This window comes from Sturnira hondurensis, unplaced genomic scaffold (assembly GCF_014824575.4).
Source record: "Sturnira hondurensis isolate 20B ecotype Veracruz unplaced genomic scaffold, ASM1482457v3 Scaffold0006413, whole genome shotgun sequence".
In the NCBI taxonomy this organism is placed as follows: domain Eukaryota; kingdom Metazoa; phylum Chordata; class Mammalia; order Chiroptera; family Phyllostomidae; genus Sturnira; species Sturnira hondurensis.
This window is the reverse complement of record NW_028079044.1, coordinates 48,991,021-49,004,594: the sequence shown is the minus strand read 5'-3', so window position 1 is coordinate 49,004,594 and position 13,574 is coordinate 48,991,021. Positions and strand designations below refer to the sequence as shown.

At 59.2% G+C, this 13,574-nt stretch overlaps 1 protein-coding gene across 3 annotated transcripts in view; it reads left to right on the top strand.

Moving 5' to 3' along the window:
- Window positions 1-10,043, top strand: part of ST3GAL1 (ST3 beta-galactoside alpha-2,3-sialyltransferase 1) — a 63,813-nt gene extending 53,770 nt beyond the window's left edge. For all 3 annotated transcript variants that reach the window (XM_037048592.1, XM_037048590.1, XM_037048591.1), the window contains 5 exons: window positions 586-782; window positions 1,548-1,727; window positions 2,980-3,025; window positions 4,290-4,409; window positions 5,613-10,043. In XM_037048592.1, coding sequence (XP_036904487.1) covers window positions 586-782; window positions 1,548-1,727; window positions 2,980-3,025; window positions 4,290-4,409; window positions 5,613-5,786 — 717 coding nt within the window. In that variant the 3' untranslated portion in view covers window positions 5,787-10,043. The remainder of the gene's footprint in view (window positions 1-585; window positions 783-1,547; window positions 1,728-2,979; window positions 3,026-4,289; window positions 4,410-5,612) is intronic.
- Window positions 10,044-13,574: the final 3,531 nt, after the last annotated feature.

Genomic DNA, 13,574 nt, shown 5'->3' with positions numbered 1-13,574 from the left:
GGTCAGGACCCGCACGGTGGGGCGACCCTGGGAGGTGACCCACTCAGGAGCTTGGAGTTGCCCCAGGAGGTCTTATCAGAAGCACGAGTTTAATCCTGGATTATCCCTTTTCCTCTATTGTGATAAAATAATATTTATTACCTTAACCATTTGTAAGTGTGCATGTCAGGGGTTTAAGGACATTGACAGGGTCACGTGAGCAGCACCACTATCTAGACTGGCACCATCACCCGACGCCCTGTCCCTAACTCCCCTCCCCCGAGCCTCTGGCAGCTGCCATTCCACTTTCTGTCTATGAACTTGACTCTAGGAACCTCATGTGAGTAGAGCCTCACACTCTCCGTCCTTCTGTGTCTGGCTCACTGTACTAAGCACATCTCCAAGGTCCACTCGTGCCGTAGCTTGCGTCAGAATTTCCTTCCTTTCTTAGGACGGAGTGATATTCCACTGGATGTGCACTCCGCATTGTTTGATCTACTCATCTGTCACTGGACATGGGGTGGGGCCCCCTGCCTGCCCTCCCCCTCCCCTGGCCAGGGGCAGCACAGCCAGGCTGACCTGTCCCCTTCGGTCCCCTGCCCACAGAGGCTCCAGCGGGAGAAGCGCCCCAGCGACTTGAATGACACCATCAAGCTGCTTTTCCGAGTGGTGCCGGGGAACGTGGACCCCCTGCTGGAGAAGAAGTCGCAGGGCTGCCGGCGCTGCGCCGTCGTGGGCAACTCGGGCAACCTGCGGGGGTCTGAGTACGGGCCCCAGATAGACGGCCACGACTTCGTGCTGAGGTGAGCGCCTGGCCCCTCGCCCGGGCCCCGCTGGGCCTCAGTGCCCTGATACAGGCACGACAGGGTGGGTCGGACTCACGGGGACTCTCCGGAGGCAGAAGGACCAGTGGGCCAGGAGCTTGGCCCCAAGAGTTCTGGCGAGACAGCAAGATTGACTCGAAGATTCTCGTTTGATCTTTACAATTGTCCCCATTTTGCAATCTAGGCCACACTGTAACTACACGCCTTCAGTGTAAAATGCATTTTCCTGCCACCAAGTAAAATAGATATTCCAGGAAGGAGCCCCCCATCTCTTCTGGGTTTCTTATAATTGCTGTTCTCGGAGCCTCAGTGTACACCTGGAGGTCAACGGGGACATCCATGGCGAGGGAGACAGAGTCAGGTTCAGGGTCAGACAGTCTGGAATTCGAGACTGCCACTTGGTAGCTCTGTGTCCTGGCATAGACTCTGTATGCTTAGGTCTCCTTGAGAGTGAAGTCCCTGCCGGGCATGGCGTCCTACAATTTAACGAGGTGTGTCACTTGGCCACGGCAGTGCTTGCGCTTAGTAGGTCGTCAGTGGTAGTGATGGTTAAGCTCACTTGAGATCACAAAAGAAAAAAACCCCACCAGGTCTTGTGAGCCGTGTGGTAACTGTCTCCAGTGGACAGATGAGGAACTGGTGGAAGGAGGGTGGAACTGGTGGAACTGGCCTGAAGTCACAGCTGGCCCCTGGGATCGGTGACCATGTGCTACAACACGTGTCTTCTCTCTCTTCTCCTCCCAGGATGAACAAGGCCCCCACTGTGGGGTTTGAGGTCGACGTGGGGAGCAAGACCACCCACCACTTCATGTACCCCGAGAGCTTCAGAGAGCTGGCTGAGAATGTCAGCATGGTCCTGGTCCCCTTCAAGATCCTCGACCTGGAGTGGGTGGTCAGCGCTACCACCACGGGCACCATCTCCCAGTAAGCTTCCTCGGGCTGTCTAGATGGGGGCCTATAGACTGGCCCCTCACTGACTGTCCTCACCATGTGGGTGCCCCCAGCCACCCCCCCTCCACCACGCTGCTCCCTGCCCCACAGCCCGGCTCACGCTGCTTCTGTCCCCAGAATGCCTCTCTCCACACGCTTCCTCCTGGGAGGCACCAGCCCCACAGGCCACCTCCAACCCACCACGCTCCCTGCTCCCTCACCTCCCATCACCCTTAAGACTCCCCGGATTTTGGCCTTCTCCCTCCTCATGACCCGCAAGTGGGCCAGCATGGTGTGCTTCCCAGGAACCCTGGCCACTCCTGGGGAAGGGCCTGCTGGAAGGGGCTCCGTGCCCCTGACTTCTGCCCCCTGTCTCCGCAGTGCTACCTGCTTCTTGAGCTGAAAGTGGCCCTGGATGGGGTGGGGAGCAGGTGGGGAGATGGGGTACTGAGTGGGTGGGTGCTGGTGTGAGTCACCCATCATGTGCTGCCCTGAGACCGGGGAACTGCCTTCACACCTTCCAGGCATCCACTCGGCACCAGGCGTGGGCTGCGTGCTGTGTGGCCGAATGGCCCCACTAGTCGTTACCCTACCTCCTTCTGCCCTGAGGACCTTGAGGCGTGGCTGGGCCTGGTGCCCAGGGCCAGACTCTGTGCAGCCCCTGCCTGGTCTGCTCCCTAAGGCTGTACTGTGCCCGGGGCCGTGGCTTCAGGGTCCAGGTGGCCAGAGCCTCCTGGTGTGAGGCCCAGTGAAGACTGCGGTGCAGGACTCGGGAGGGGGCTGTGCCTTCAGGAAAAGGGTTCTGACTGGAGAGGCCTGGTGGCCTGGGGCAGGGCCTTGCCCTTCCCCCTGGTCCCAGGGGCTCTGAGCCGATGTTGCAGCTGAGTTAGAGTGAAGCCAGGTGGCCTTCATCTTGGAGGCACCCAGGCCTTTGCAGGTGAGAGGGAGGTGGCGTAGGCCTCATCAACCAGCACCCCAACAGGGCGGTAGGTGCTCTGGCCTCCATATGCTCCTTCAGGCTGACAGGGGGCTTGGAGCAAGTGCCCATTTTTATCCTTTCTGGGAGAAGGCCCAGAAAACAGCAGGTCCTCGGATGAGCCAAGATCGCCCTCTGGTGTCTGTCATGGGCCACTGCAGGGCTGTTGCTGGGAGGTGCAGTAGGGGAGAATCAGAGCGCCCCCTCAGCCTGGCCCTGCCTCCCTCCCAGCTGCTCCCCACATTGACGGTCTGCTCTCTCCTCCCGCAGCACCTACGTGCCGGTCCCTGCGAAGATCAAAGTGAAGAAGGATCAGGTGAGTGGGGCTCAGGCCCTTCTGCCCTGAGCTCAGCCCACATGCCAAGTGGGGGGACCAGGGCCGGCAGAATCACCAGGGAGTCTGTCCCTGAGGCTGACCCCAGGCCCCTCTGAATTTTTGGAAGGCCTCCGGGGGTTCCAAGGAGGCTGCAGTTTGAGAACCACCGCTCTACGGTGTGGGCGTCCCAAAGCCAGCCCTTCCCTGTGTCTGCAGACTGCGCCTGTGTTCCCATCTTCTCCCAGGGTGGGGTTGGCCAAGGCCGGGCAGAGGGCAGAGCGCCGAAGTCAGGGAAGCAGCCACCACACCGGTCCTTTGCCCACGCACTCTTATCTGGGGAGGGTCGGGGTCAGGGAGGCCAGGCAGCTTCCCCGGGAGCTTCGGCTGGGCTGTGGTGACCTGGAGCCTCAGTCCTCCCGGACTCCCGCACGTGCCAGTCGTGTGGGGCTGCCATGCTGAGGCGAAGAAACCACGTGGGGATCTGTGGGGCACAGGGGGGCAGGGGCCCCAGAGAGGCCAGGCTGAGAGGTCACCGGGCTGGAGCACAGTGCCTGCCCCGGGCCTCCCCGGGCTGCATGAGGCCTCCGGCATGTGTTGCCCTCTGCGGCGGGACAAGTCGTCTCGCCGTCCTCAAGGCCGCTGTGGGTGGTGGGACCAAGGCCATACCTGGTGCCAGGACATGCCCTGCTCAGCCGCCACTGGCTGTGTGGCATTGAACTCCTTGCGAAGCCTCCTGAGCCTCCTCAGTGTCCCCCTTGGTAACAGGAGAAGAGGGGAAGCTTGCACATAGGGTCATTTTAGGGACCAGAGTTCATTCAGGCCCAGGCCAGGTAGCCTAGGTAGCTCAGTGTGTGAGTTTTTCTGCAGCGTGGCAGGTGTGTCCTTGTCCCTCCCACCTCCTGTTGTTCCCTGGACCCTCCTCCTGCGGCCCCACTGTCTCACTCAGTCTCTGTCCTCACTGGATTGACGTGAGATGTCACCGGCTGGTCAAGCCTCCACCCCCCCAGGGCTTCATCGACCGTCTCCACTTTATTCCTCTCCCCTGACCCACCCTTCTGCTCTACCATCTTCTCTGTCTTCCCACTAGAATGCAAACCCCACAAGCACGGGGGCAGTAGTTCCTGTCACGTGTAGGAACTACACGGGGGGAGTAGTAGTTCCTGTCCCCCTGCCCCCGCTCCCAGCTATGAGAGTGTGTCCCACCTATAGGTGGTGGTGTCCTTCCCCAGCCATCTCTCTAAGGCCGTGTGCTCCCCTCCCACAGATCCTGATATACCACCCAGCCTTCATCAAGTACGTCTTTGACAGCTGGCTGCAGGGCCACGGGCGGTACCCGTCCACCGGCATCCTCTCCGTCATCTTCTCCCTGCACATCTGTGATGAGGTACGCCACCCTCCCCTGGGCCCGCTGGTCACACTGAGGGCCAGGGCTCCTCATGCCTATTCCCAAGGGAGGCAGTGAGAGCATCTGTGGTCAGGCTGCCCTTGGCCCTGACCCCAGGCCCCAGGCCCCAGGGGCCCTGCCAGTGCCTCTTGTGGGGTGCTATATGGAGAACGTTCTCAGGAGTCTGCTCCTCTGACCTCAGAGCTGAACGCCAGTACCCGGGGTGCACCAAGCCCACTTTCACCAGAACTTCGAGAGTGGGAACCAGGCACCCAGGGGTTCTGCTGTCCCCCAGGACTGACAGCCAGAGAGGTCTTAGAAAGAGCGCGTTCCCGACCGTGGACTCGCCAGGCAGAGCTGGGTTGCTGTCGACAACCTGGGCTGTTCATTGCCGCCCTGGGCAGAGCGGCAGGGCGGGGACACAGTAGTCCCCATTTTCTCCCTGCTTCTGGGCTCAGTCAGGACACCGAGATGCCCCTTCTTGTCACATATAGCCTGTCCCCACCCCAGCCTGCCTGGCTCATGGTTGGAAATTCCAGGGAGGGGTCAGGTGGTTGCCAGGCACGTCCGCCGTCCCTGCCTCACCTGTCTGTCACCATTCCGGTCTCTCTAACCAGCAGCCTGGGGGTCCCTCCTGAAACCGTATGTCCCCATCTCCCACCCCGCCTCCAGCCAGCTGGTCACAGACCCATGGGGCTCTGCCTCAGAAATGCTACTCCCTTCTCTCCCCTCCTGCTCTGGGGCAGGCTCATGTCCACTCTGGCACTGACCAAAGGAGCTACCCTTGCGACAGAGCTATCCCTTGCCCGCCCCGTCTGTCCCTACCCCTCAAATCTGTCACCCCTGCTGCTGCTCAGAAAGCGCTCCTCTCCCTGGGAGACCTCCCTATGTCCCTCCCTGGCCTCTGCGACACACTTTCCATGACCCAACCCCAATGTCACCTGCTCCCTGCCCTGTGCCACCAGAGTCCCGTCCCTCACGGGCTGCTCAGCGGGCACTTTCTGACCTTGATCTTGATTTTACCTAACTCGCTTTTGTGGCACCAAACCACGGGAGTGTTAGGAACCTGGAGAAGGGTTTCTGTGGCCCTCGGGGACGATGTGTGCAGATTCGGGAGGGCCTGTAGGCGTCCTTTCTTAGAGGCTCTGTCCGGTGCCCCACTGTCGTCTGGTCCTCACCTTTGTCACGCCCCCCCCCCCACAGGTGGACTTGTATGGCTTCGGGGCAGACAGCAAAGGCAACTGGCACCACTACTGGGAGAACAACCCGTCGGCGGGGGCTTTCCGCAAGACCGGGGTGCACGATGGAGACTTCGAGTCCGTCGTGATGGCCACCTTGGCGTCCATCGACAAAATCCGGATCTTCAAGGGGAGATGACGCGGTGAAGGGGTACGGACGGGTACACCAGAGCACGCCTCTCACGCCAGCCTCAGCTTCCGGCTGGAGCCGTTCCATTCCGCTCTGGGGGCTTCCAGGGCCAGCCTCAGGGGTGTGCCCACATACCCCTCACAGCCTCCTGTACCCCAGCATCTGACAGCATCTACACAGTATGGTCACCAAGCACCGCGGGGGCTGCAGAGCACGTCTCAGCCGGCCCGGGCGAGGAGCCCCCTTGCTGTTTTGGAAGATGGGAGAGTCCATCTTCTGAAGATGGCTGTGTTTTAAAAGGAAGGACCGTTCCCCAGGAAAGATGGGCAGAGGCCTTCCTCGGCCCAGGGGCCCTGGGCTGACTTGACTCCCAGACTCCGGTTCTCACTGGGATGTTTCTGAGTGAGGACGGCCTCCGGCACAGGGCCTCATGGGTCATGTCACCACCGGGGGCAAGATGACACCTTGCTGGCACGATGTCTGGCCTCTCTCTCACTTGGCGTGACAACCCTCGCCCCGAAGGTCTGTGTCCTTGGCGAGTTGTTTCTGACTCCAGCGGCTGTCTCCTTTCCAAGCTGAGGTTCTCTCGAGTGATCAAATGTTGTTAAAGTTATGGCTGAGAGCAGATCTGGCTACTTCCATGTGCCTTTGTATTTGGGGAGAAGTGCATGCGTTGGCTGAAGTGAGGCAAACACCCCAACTCGGAAAAGGGGATCCCTGTCAACCACCCCCGTTGCTCTCAGCTGGAGACCTCTTCTCATTTCCTGAGTCAGCCCCCGAATCAGCCCAAAGCTCAGAAGCCGTGGAACATGACTCCTTTTTCCACACACTGTTGGACGTGGTGCCGTCACCTCCGAAGCCCATGGAGAGGGTCTTCCCCCACCTGTGTTTCCCCCGCGGGCCCACATTCTGGGCCCAGTCCCTGCTGGCCAGCTGCATGGTGCCCCGGGGGTGGGGGTCCCCTAGGAACGCGCCCGTCAGAGCAGGGGAGTCATACCTCATTCTCACTCTCTTCCTTGTCCACCTTCCTGATTATTTATTGATTTTTTTTGTTGTCTTCAGCTGATATCACGAGCACTTTCCGGCTCTGTTGCTGGTCCTGGGGTTTTAATGTCGCTTTCTCCTGCTCTACGAAGCAGCTGGGGAGTGGGGAGCTGTGTGCTCCGTTGGAATCCTCAGACTTGGGGGTTGGGGATACCGAGGGTGGGTAACTCTTGGGGTAGGCTGGTGGGTTTGTGGAATGCCCTGTGCCTCCTTCTCTCCCTGCCCCGCCTTCTCGTTTCTCTTTGGGATCTCGGGTCCAGCCTCAGGCCAGGACACTCCAGGACCCTTGGGACTGGTGAGAAGTAGAGTCTCAGGCATGGGGGGGAGTGATGGTTGGTTCCAAATACTGACATTCATCAGAAAAAACATTTTTCCCTGTTGAGAGCATTTCCCCAAAGGCCACCGCTACTCTGAGGAGGTGTGACAGGGCCCTGAGTAGTGGCGTGTGAAGGAAGCCAGTCCCGGAGCCAAGGGGCAGGCCTCCTCCGCTCCCTGGCCAGCCCTGCTCTCCTGGCCTCAGTTTCTCCTTCTGCAAATGGGGAGAGAGGAACTGTGGGAGCTCAGGGGCCATAGCTGGTGTCAGACAATTCAAGAGAGTCCCCAGAAATGGCATGCCACATTTTCTTCTGAGTCTGTACATGCGAGCATTTTCCTGGGGAAAAGTTTTATAGCTTTTATTAGATTCTTAAAGATTCAGAATCCAGAAGGTGTTTTTTAAAAACAAACAGATGAACAAAAAAACCTGTCCCAGCTGTAAAATACTCCAAAACTCGACTCTCTTGACTGATAAAGGCTCGTAGGTCGCTGTGAGGACAGGCCACCACAAGGCACGCCCACGGCGGAACCTGAGGTGAGACAGGAGGGACTCCGTGAGTGGCAGGTGGCCGATTCATCCCAGGGACAGACTTTAGGGAAGACGGTCGCTGGGACAGGGAGCCGTGAGACTGGCCCCCGAGCCTCACTCCCCTTCTCCTGCGGGCTGAGTCTGTTCAGCATGTCATGTTCGGGACCAGGAGCCTGCTGCTTTGGGCTTTGCAGCGAGAGCAGGCCCCGAAGGGAGGACGTGTCCCCAGCCGAGCTGCTCACTGCTCTGGTCTGCGGCCCGCTCCCTGTCCTGTTTCCCTCCTTCCCACCAGGCTGCTCAAGCTGTGGGGTTTCTTCCAGCCCTTGGAATCTGGCTCCCCCATTTCACAGATGAGAACAGCAAGGCCCAGAGAGGGACATGACTTGCAGAAGTGAGCTGATTGTGACTGACAGCACAACTCAGGCATTTGGGGCAAAAACAGGGCGTGACAGACTCCACGTTGAAAACGTCCAGGGGTGGGCTTCCCCGGCGAGGCTCCTCCTGTGTCCGGAGGCACTGTCGCTGGCGGGGGTGGGGAGGCTGCTAGCTGGCTGCTCAGCCTCTGGCACCGGCCCCTCCTCAGGCTGCCTCGGGGGCTCCGGCAAGCTGTACTTCCTGCCTCTTCAACGCCATCCCCTCCAGGGAGGGGACAGCTGTGTGCTCATAGCCCCAGCCATGACACCTCCTTGTGTCTTACTCGCTTAGCAAAGCGGACTGACAAAACAAAGTAAATGCATTGTGGCTGGGATTACAAGTAGATGCATCGATTGGCTTAAAGCAACAGGACCCCTATGGCTGGTAAGACCCGCTGAGGTTGGACCTGAGTGTTTCTCATAAGGCATTCACTGGTGCTGTGGGCAGCAGTACAAGACGCAGCCACTCAGGGAGACTGGCAGGTCCACCACCTCCCCACCTTCCCCATGGTTGGGCTGCCTGGGGCCTAGGGCTCCTCTGTCATTCACCCTGCAGGCAGAGAGCTCCTTGGAGACCAGCCGAGGGCCCAGGCAGGGTGCAGAGATGCCCGAGCCTGAAGCCGTAAGGCAGGGGCTGATGAGTGGGACGGAGCCCAGCAGCATCCCAGCCTTCAGCCCTACTCCCCGCCTCTCCCCCTTCCCCAGAGGGCCAGGAGCAGGAGACACCTGTATGCTCCTCCCCCTGGATGCCCTGCCCTCGCCCACCTGTTGAGGGAGAAAGGAGGCAGGGTCATGCCCTCTGGCTCCCAGAGTGACCTGGGGTGGAGCAGAAAGTGCTTCCATCCATGCGGTGGAAACCCTCAGGTGTTGCCCAGCAAGCTACGAGGGCCGGGTTTCTCTCGGGAGAAACCAGCTGAAAGGAAAGGTATGCGGGAGGCGAGCCAGACACGGCGGAGTGGGCACTGCATCTTGGTCTCTGCTCCGGCTGACGTGTACTGGGCCTCTGGGTCGAAGGGCAATCAATTCAAAATATTGGAACTGCGGTTTGCTTTGCCTGTGCTCTCCCAGGCAGGCTGAACACAGAGAAAACGAAAAAAACTCAGGAAAGAGTCACCTGACGTCTCCGAGCCGTGCCTGCCTCACCTGCCCTGCACAGTCCCTGGCTTGCTTGTCTGGGAACCCCACGGCCCGAGGGGCCTCTGTCCGGTGTGAGATGGCTGGACGCTGGCCATGTGCCATCCAGGCTCAGCACTGTCCTCTCCCTCGGACATCCGGGTTTCAGCCACTGGGCCACCGGCCACCAGCTAGCTGGTCACCCTCCCCTGGGGCCTGGCTAGCCAGTGGGGAGGTAGGGTCAGCTCTCCTCGTTTGTCCTGGACACCAGCTCCCGACCCGGGGGTGCTTTGAGACACCTCTGCATGAGGAAAAGAAGAGGGCTTAGGAGGAACAGTGGCGACGGGCAGAGTGCACCTTGCCTGCAGCAGGTACTAGCACTTTCTTGGCAGAGAGCACCGTGCTTCCTCCAGGTGGCCTCCCTCCTGATGTCCCTGGGGACTCATGGTATCTGGGGTCGGCTACAGTGTGGATCTGCCATCCATGGTCCATGGCCCAGCCCCTGAGCCAGATGCCAGCTTGAGCCCCCGCCTGTGTTGGGAGCCCCCACCCTGCAGGATGAGCCCGGGGCCCGACCTCATTAGCATGTCACGGAATTCATGCCCAAGCCAAAGTCTCCCAGCACTTTCTCTTTTTGGCAATCTTATTTGCTTGGTTGTTGGTGTTCCTTGATTTTCCCTCCCCCCCCCCCAACCCGGCCTCACCCTCATGTTCAGCAGCCAGGCATTAATCTGGATGCATTTCGAGTGAGGTTAGCGAGAGTCGCCTTCCTCAGCCTCTGCTGTTTTATTTATTGTTGAACTCATTTCCAATGATCTAAATCAAAGTGAATTAAAAAAAAGAGCTATTTTATGGCATGGGTGTCTGTGTTGTTTTTCTAGGACAGCCGAGCCCTCGGGCCGCCCCTCACGGTTTTCACGCAGGAAAGGTTGCAATACAGAGAGGATGGGAGGCTTCACCTCCTGGGCTTCCTGGGTTAGCGTCCGCCCCTAGTTAGTGCCCCGGGGAGACCTGTGCCTCTCCCTGCTGTGTGACCACGGGGCGCCAGCAAGCCTCTCTGAGCCTCACCTGTCTGCTCTGTGAAATGGGAGCCACAGGTGCAGCTGTCTGAAGCGGGGTGAGGGCAAGAAGAAATTCGTCTTTCTGGGCCGATTCATGCCAGCTGCTCTGTGGAGGGCCTGGCTAGGGGAGGAGTTGGTGAACTTAGTGGGGCCCCCGCTGTGGAGCCAGGTGGCCTCCCTCGGCCGCCACACAGGTAAGGTCTGGAAGGAGGAAGCAGGAGGCAGGAGATGAAGAGCATAGAATGGGACCAGCTGCAGTCGGGGAACATGAGGTGACGGAAGCTGCGGGGGGAGGAGAGAAGGCAGGAGCTGGTGGAGGAGGCACGCCGCAGAGCAGGGGACTGGAATCCTGCAGGTGTCAGGGCACGGGACAGTCACAGCAGCCGCTGTGAGAGCTGGGAGGCTGTGGGCACGGTTGTCTGGATGAGTGGCCTTCAAGATGGAGTCGTTTCAGGTGATGGAGAGCAGGTGGAGGGAGGGAGCAAGGGGAGTAGACCCCTGGGGTCCAGGAGGGCAGGTCCTGTATGTGAGCTGCACAAGGACACTACAGTCACCAGGATAGGGGCACAAGCTGGTTGTAAACACATTTAATATACAAAGTCTGCCAGGAAGTAGAGAAAGTAGGCAGCGAGGTGCTGAGTGCCATTTGTAGGAAAAGGCTAAGTACTGTGCATGCAGACTCAACCAAGAAAAATTAGGGGCAGGGGGAGTCCGGAAACATCAGTGGGTGCCCACAGAGCCACGGCACTCACCCCGACATCGCAGCTGGGAGCTGAACCAGAATCTGTCCCAAGTACCTCTCGGAAGTCAGGGCAGGGACCCTGCCTCTTTGCAGGGCCAACAGCCCCTGGGACACCACACACCTGGCACAGGTCCTGGCACACAGAAGACCTTAAGCCAAGGGTCTTGATTGCTATCAGTCAGCTCTGGGCCTCCTTTCTGGAGCCTTCTGGCAGGAGTGCTCAGGCCTAATGTTGGCCACTGAGGTTGAATGCCCTGAGGCACCTTCAGATCCACAGATGTCCAGGTTCAGCTTTCTGTGCCCCCCCCCACATTCTGAGAACTCCCCCCAAGTCCCCTGTGGTTTACAGCAGCTGGACTGGCTTTCCGGAAACTGTCCAAAACAGGAGGTGGTGTTGTTATGGATCTGCAGACTGTGGCAGGATTCCTGCCCTTTCTAAGTTCCCCAAGGAGAGGGCTCGGCTGGATCAGGGCGCCCACAGGTCCCAGGAGCCACACACCCAGATCCGGATCTTCTCTGGAAGGCGGAAGTGATGATTCCTGGTGCGTCTGCCTCCTGGGACTGTGGGGAAACTAACCTATTTTACGTGCCCATTCATTTTCTTGGACAAATACGTATGGAGGGCCACTGGGGGCTGAGGGTATGGAGATTGGGGAGCCAAGGTCTCTGCCACCAGAGGGCCACAGACTAGTTGAGGGGCATGCAGCCGGTGGCGCCCCCAGGAACAATTGTGGATGACCGTGGCTCCCTTTTGTACACCATCAATTTGGACTAAGCACTTTGCCTCTGTTAATCTCACTCATTCCTGCAACGATTCTGGCCAGAGGCGTGATTCCTGCTGCAGGACCAAGAAACTGAGCCTTGAGGAGGCAAAACAATTGCCAGGGAGAAGGTGTAGCCAGGACTTGAAAAGCAGGGTGCTGAGTTCGGGAGCACTGGGTAAGGATGAGAAGCCTCCGCTTCCCTCCGGAGCGGTGGACACTGTGTTCTCAGCTTTGCTCCAAGCCCAAGCACTTTGGAGAGGACCCCCCACTGGCTGTTTCCTCCCCCTTAGAGCCGGCCCTGCCCTGGGAATGCCCAGAGCTGTGGAAATGTTCCTTCTGACCTTGGCCAAGAGTGCAACCAGGCTGCCTACCGACAATAGCCACCAGAGGGCGCAGTGGACCCACAGTTGGCCTGTGGATTTCTTGCCACTCAGGGTTTGGTTGGGAAGGAACCACCAGAGCAAGCATGCAGACCCGCGTATAAGGTCAGCACTTACAAAGCCTTGGCATTAGGTATTATCAAGGCCAACGCCCTCCGGATAAGGAGATGAGGGCTAAGAAAACTGGGTCAAGAGGAAAGTCCCAACCAAGTGGGAAAAGGTCAGAACCCCGGGCGAGTGGACCAGCTGGAAGGCTTTGTCGCCCAGCATGGCTGGCCCGGGGCCAGGCGGACCCCCAGACCTGGGACTTCTCACTCCCACCGCTTCTCTGTGACTCGCTTACTTTGTAACCTCAAGGGAAAACCTGACCCCTTGGAGCCTTGGTTTCGTAGTCTGTAAGATGGGTATTAAATGACAGAGTATATTGGAGACAGACTGGGCAGGCGCCCTTTTCTGAGTCCTGTCCGTGCCTGGCATTATCGTGCATTTTCTCACATCTCACAGCAGCTGGAAGGATGAGACCATGTCCTTCCTCCAGGAAGGGCTCAGACGCAGGCGCTGGAAGCGATTTGTCCGTGGCTGCATACTCCACAGGGCTCAGGGGGATGGAAGACCGGACCTGGTCCCACCCACCAGACGGGACAGGCTCATGCCTTTGTAACAGAGGAGCCCCTCATTCCGTGACTCAGAACGGGCGGCACAGGTTTATTTCCTGCTGTGTCAGTCTCATGGGGTCTCTAACATGGTCCCTCCGTGGGGTGACTTGGGCTTCCTGGCTCCTTTCATCTCATAAGAAGGCCAACTTCAACTTGAACACGTGGGCTTCAAGGTCACCATGCAAGGGGAACGGGGGTGGGGACGGCTCGCTAGTTCTGAGCTGTCTCCACTTGGAGTCACCCCACATCCTGGTCACTCACGTGGCCACAGTGGCCCATGTGGTCAGAACAAACTTACAAGGGGGGCTGGGCACTGGGAGACTCGGGGGCACTGACCATCTCTCCCCAGGTCTTCTCCTGATGCCGCAGACCCAGACGCTGGCTCGGAGCTGGTGGTCCCTGGAAGCGAGCAGAGAGCCCTGCCTGGGGGTGTACTGCACATGTGAGGACCTGAATCAGACAGTGGGGTGGATTCCCGGTGGGCAAGCCGGGCTCCAGGGCAGGCGGGGCCTCTCTCTCGGGGCAAGGGGCTCGTCGGGTCTGCTCTGCTCTCCTGCAGACCCTGGAGGGGTCCAAATGTTCTGGAAGTTAGGGCTGGACTCTCTTACTGAAATAGAAGGTCATTTCACCTTCCCTGTGATGAGGGGGGGGGCCGTGAGAAATGAGGGGCAGGGGCAAGAGGGGAGGCAGGAGGGAGGAAGAAAGAAGAACCCGGAGGTGCCCTCTGTTTCCCTCCTTGTCTATACAGGTGTATTTCAAGAGATGCCACCATACAGGGAG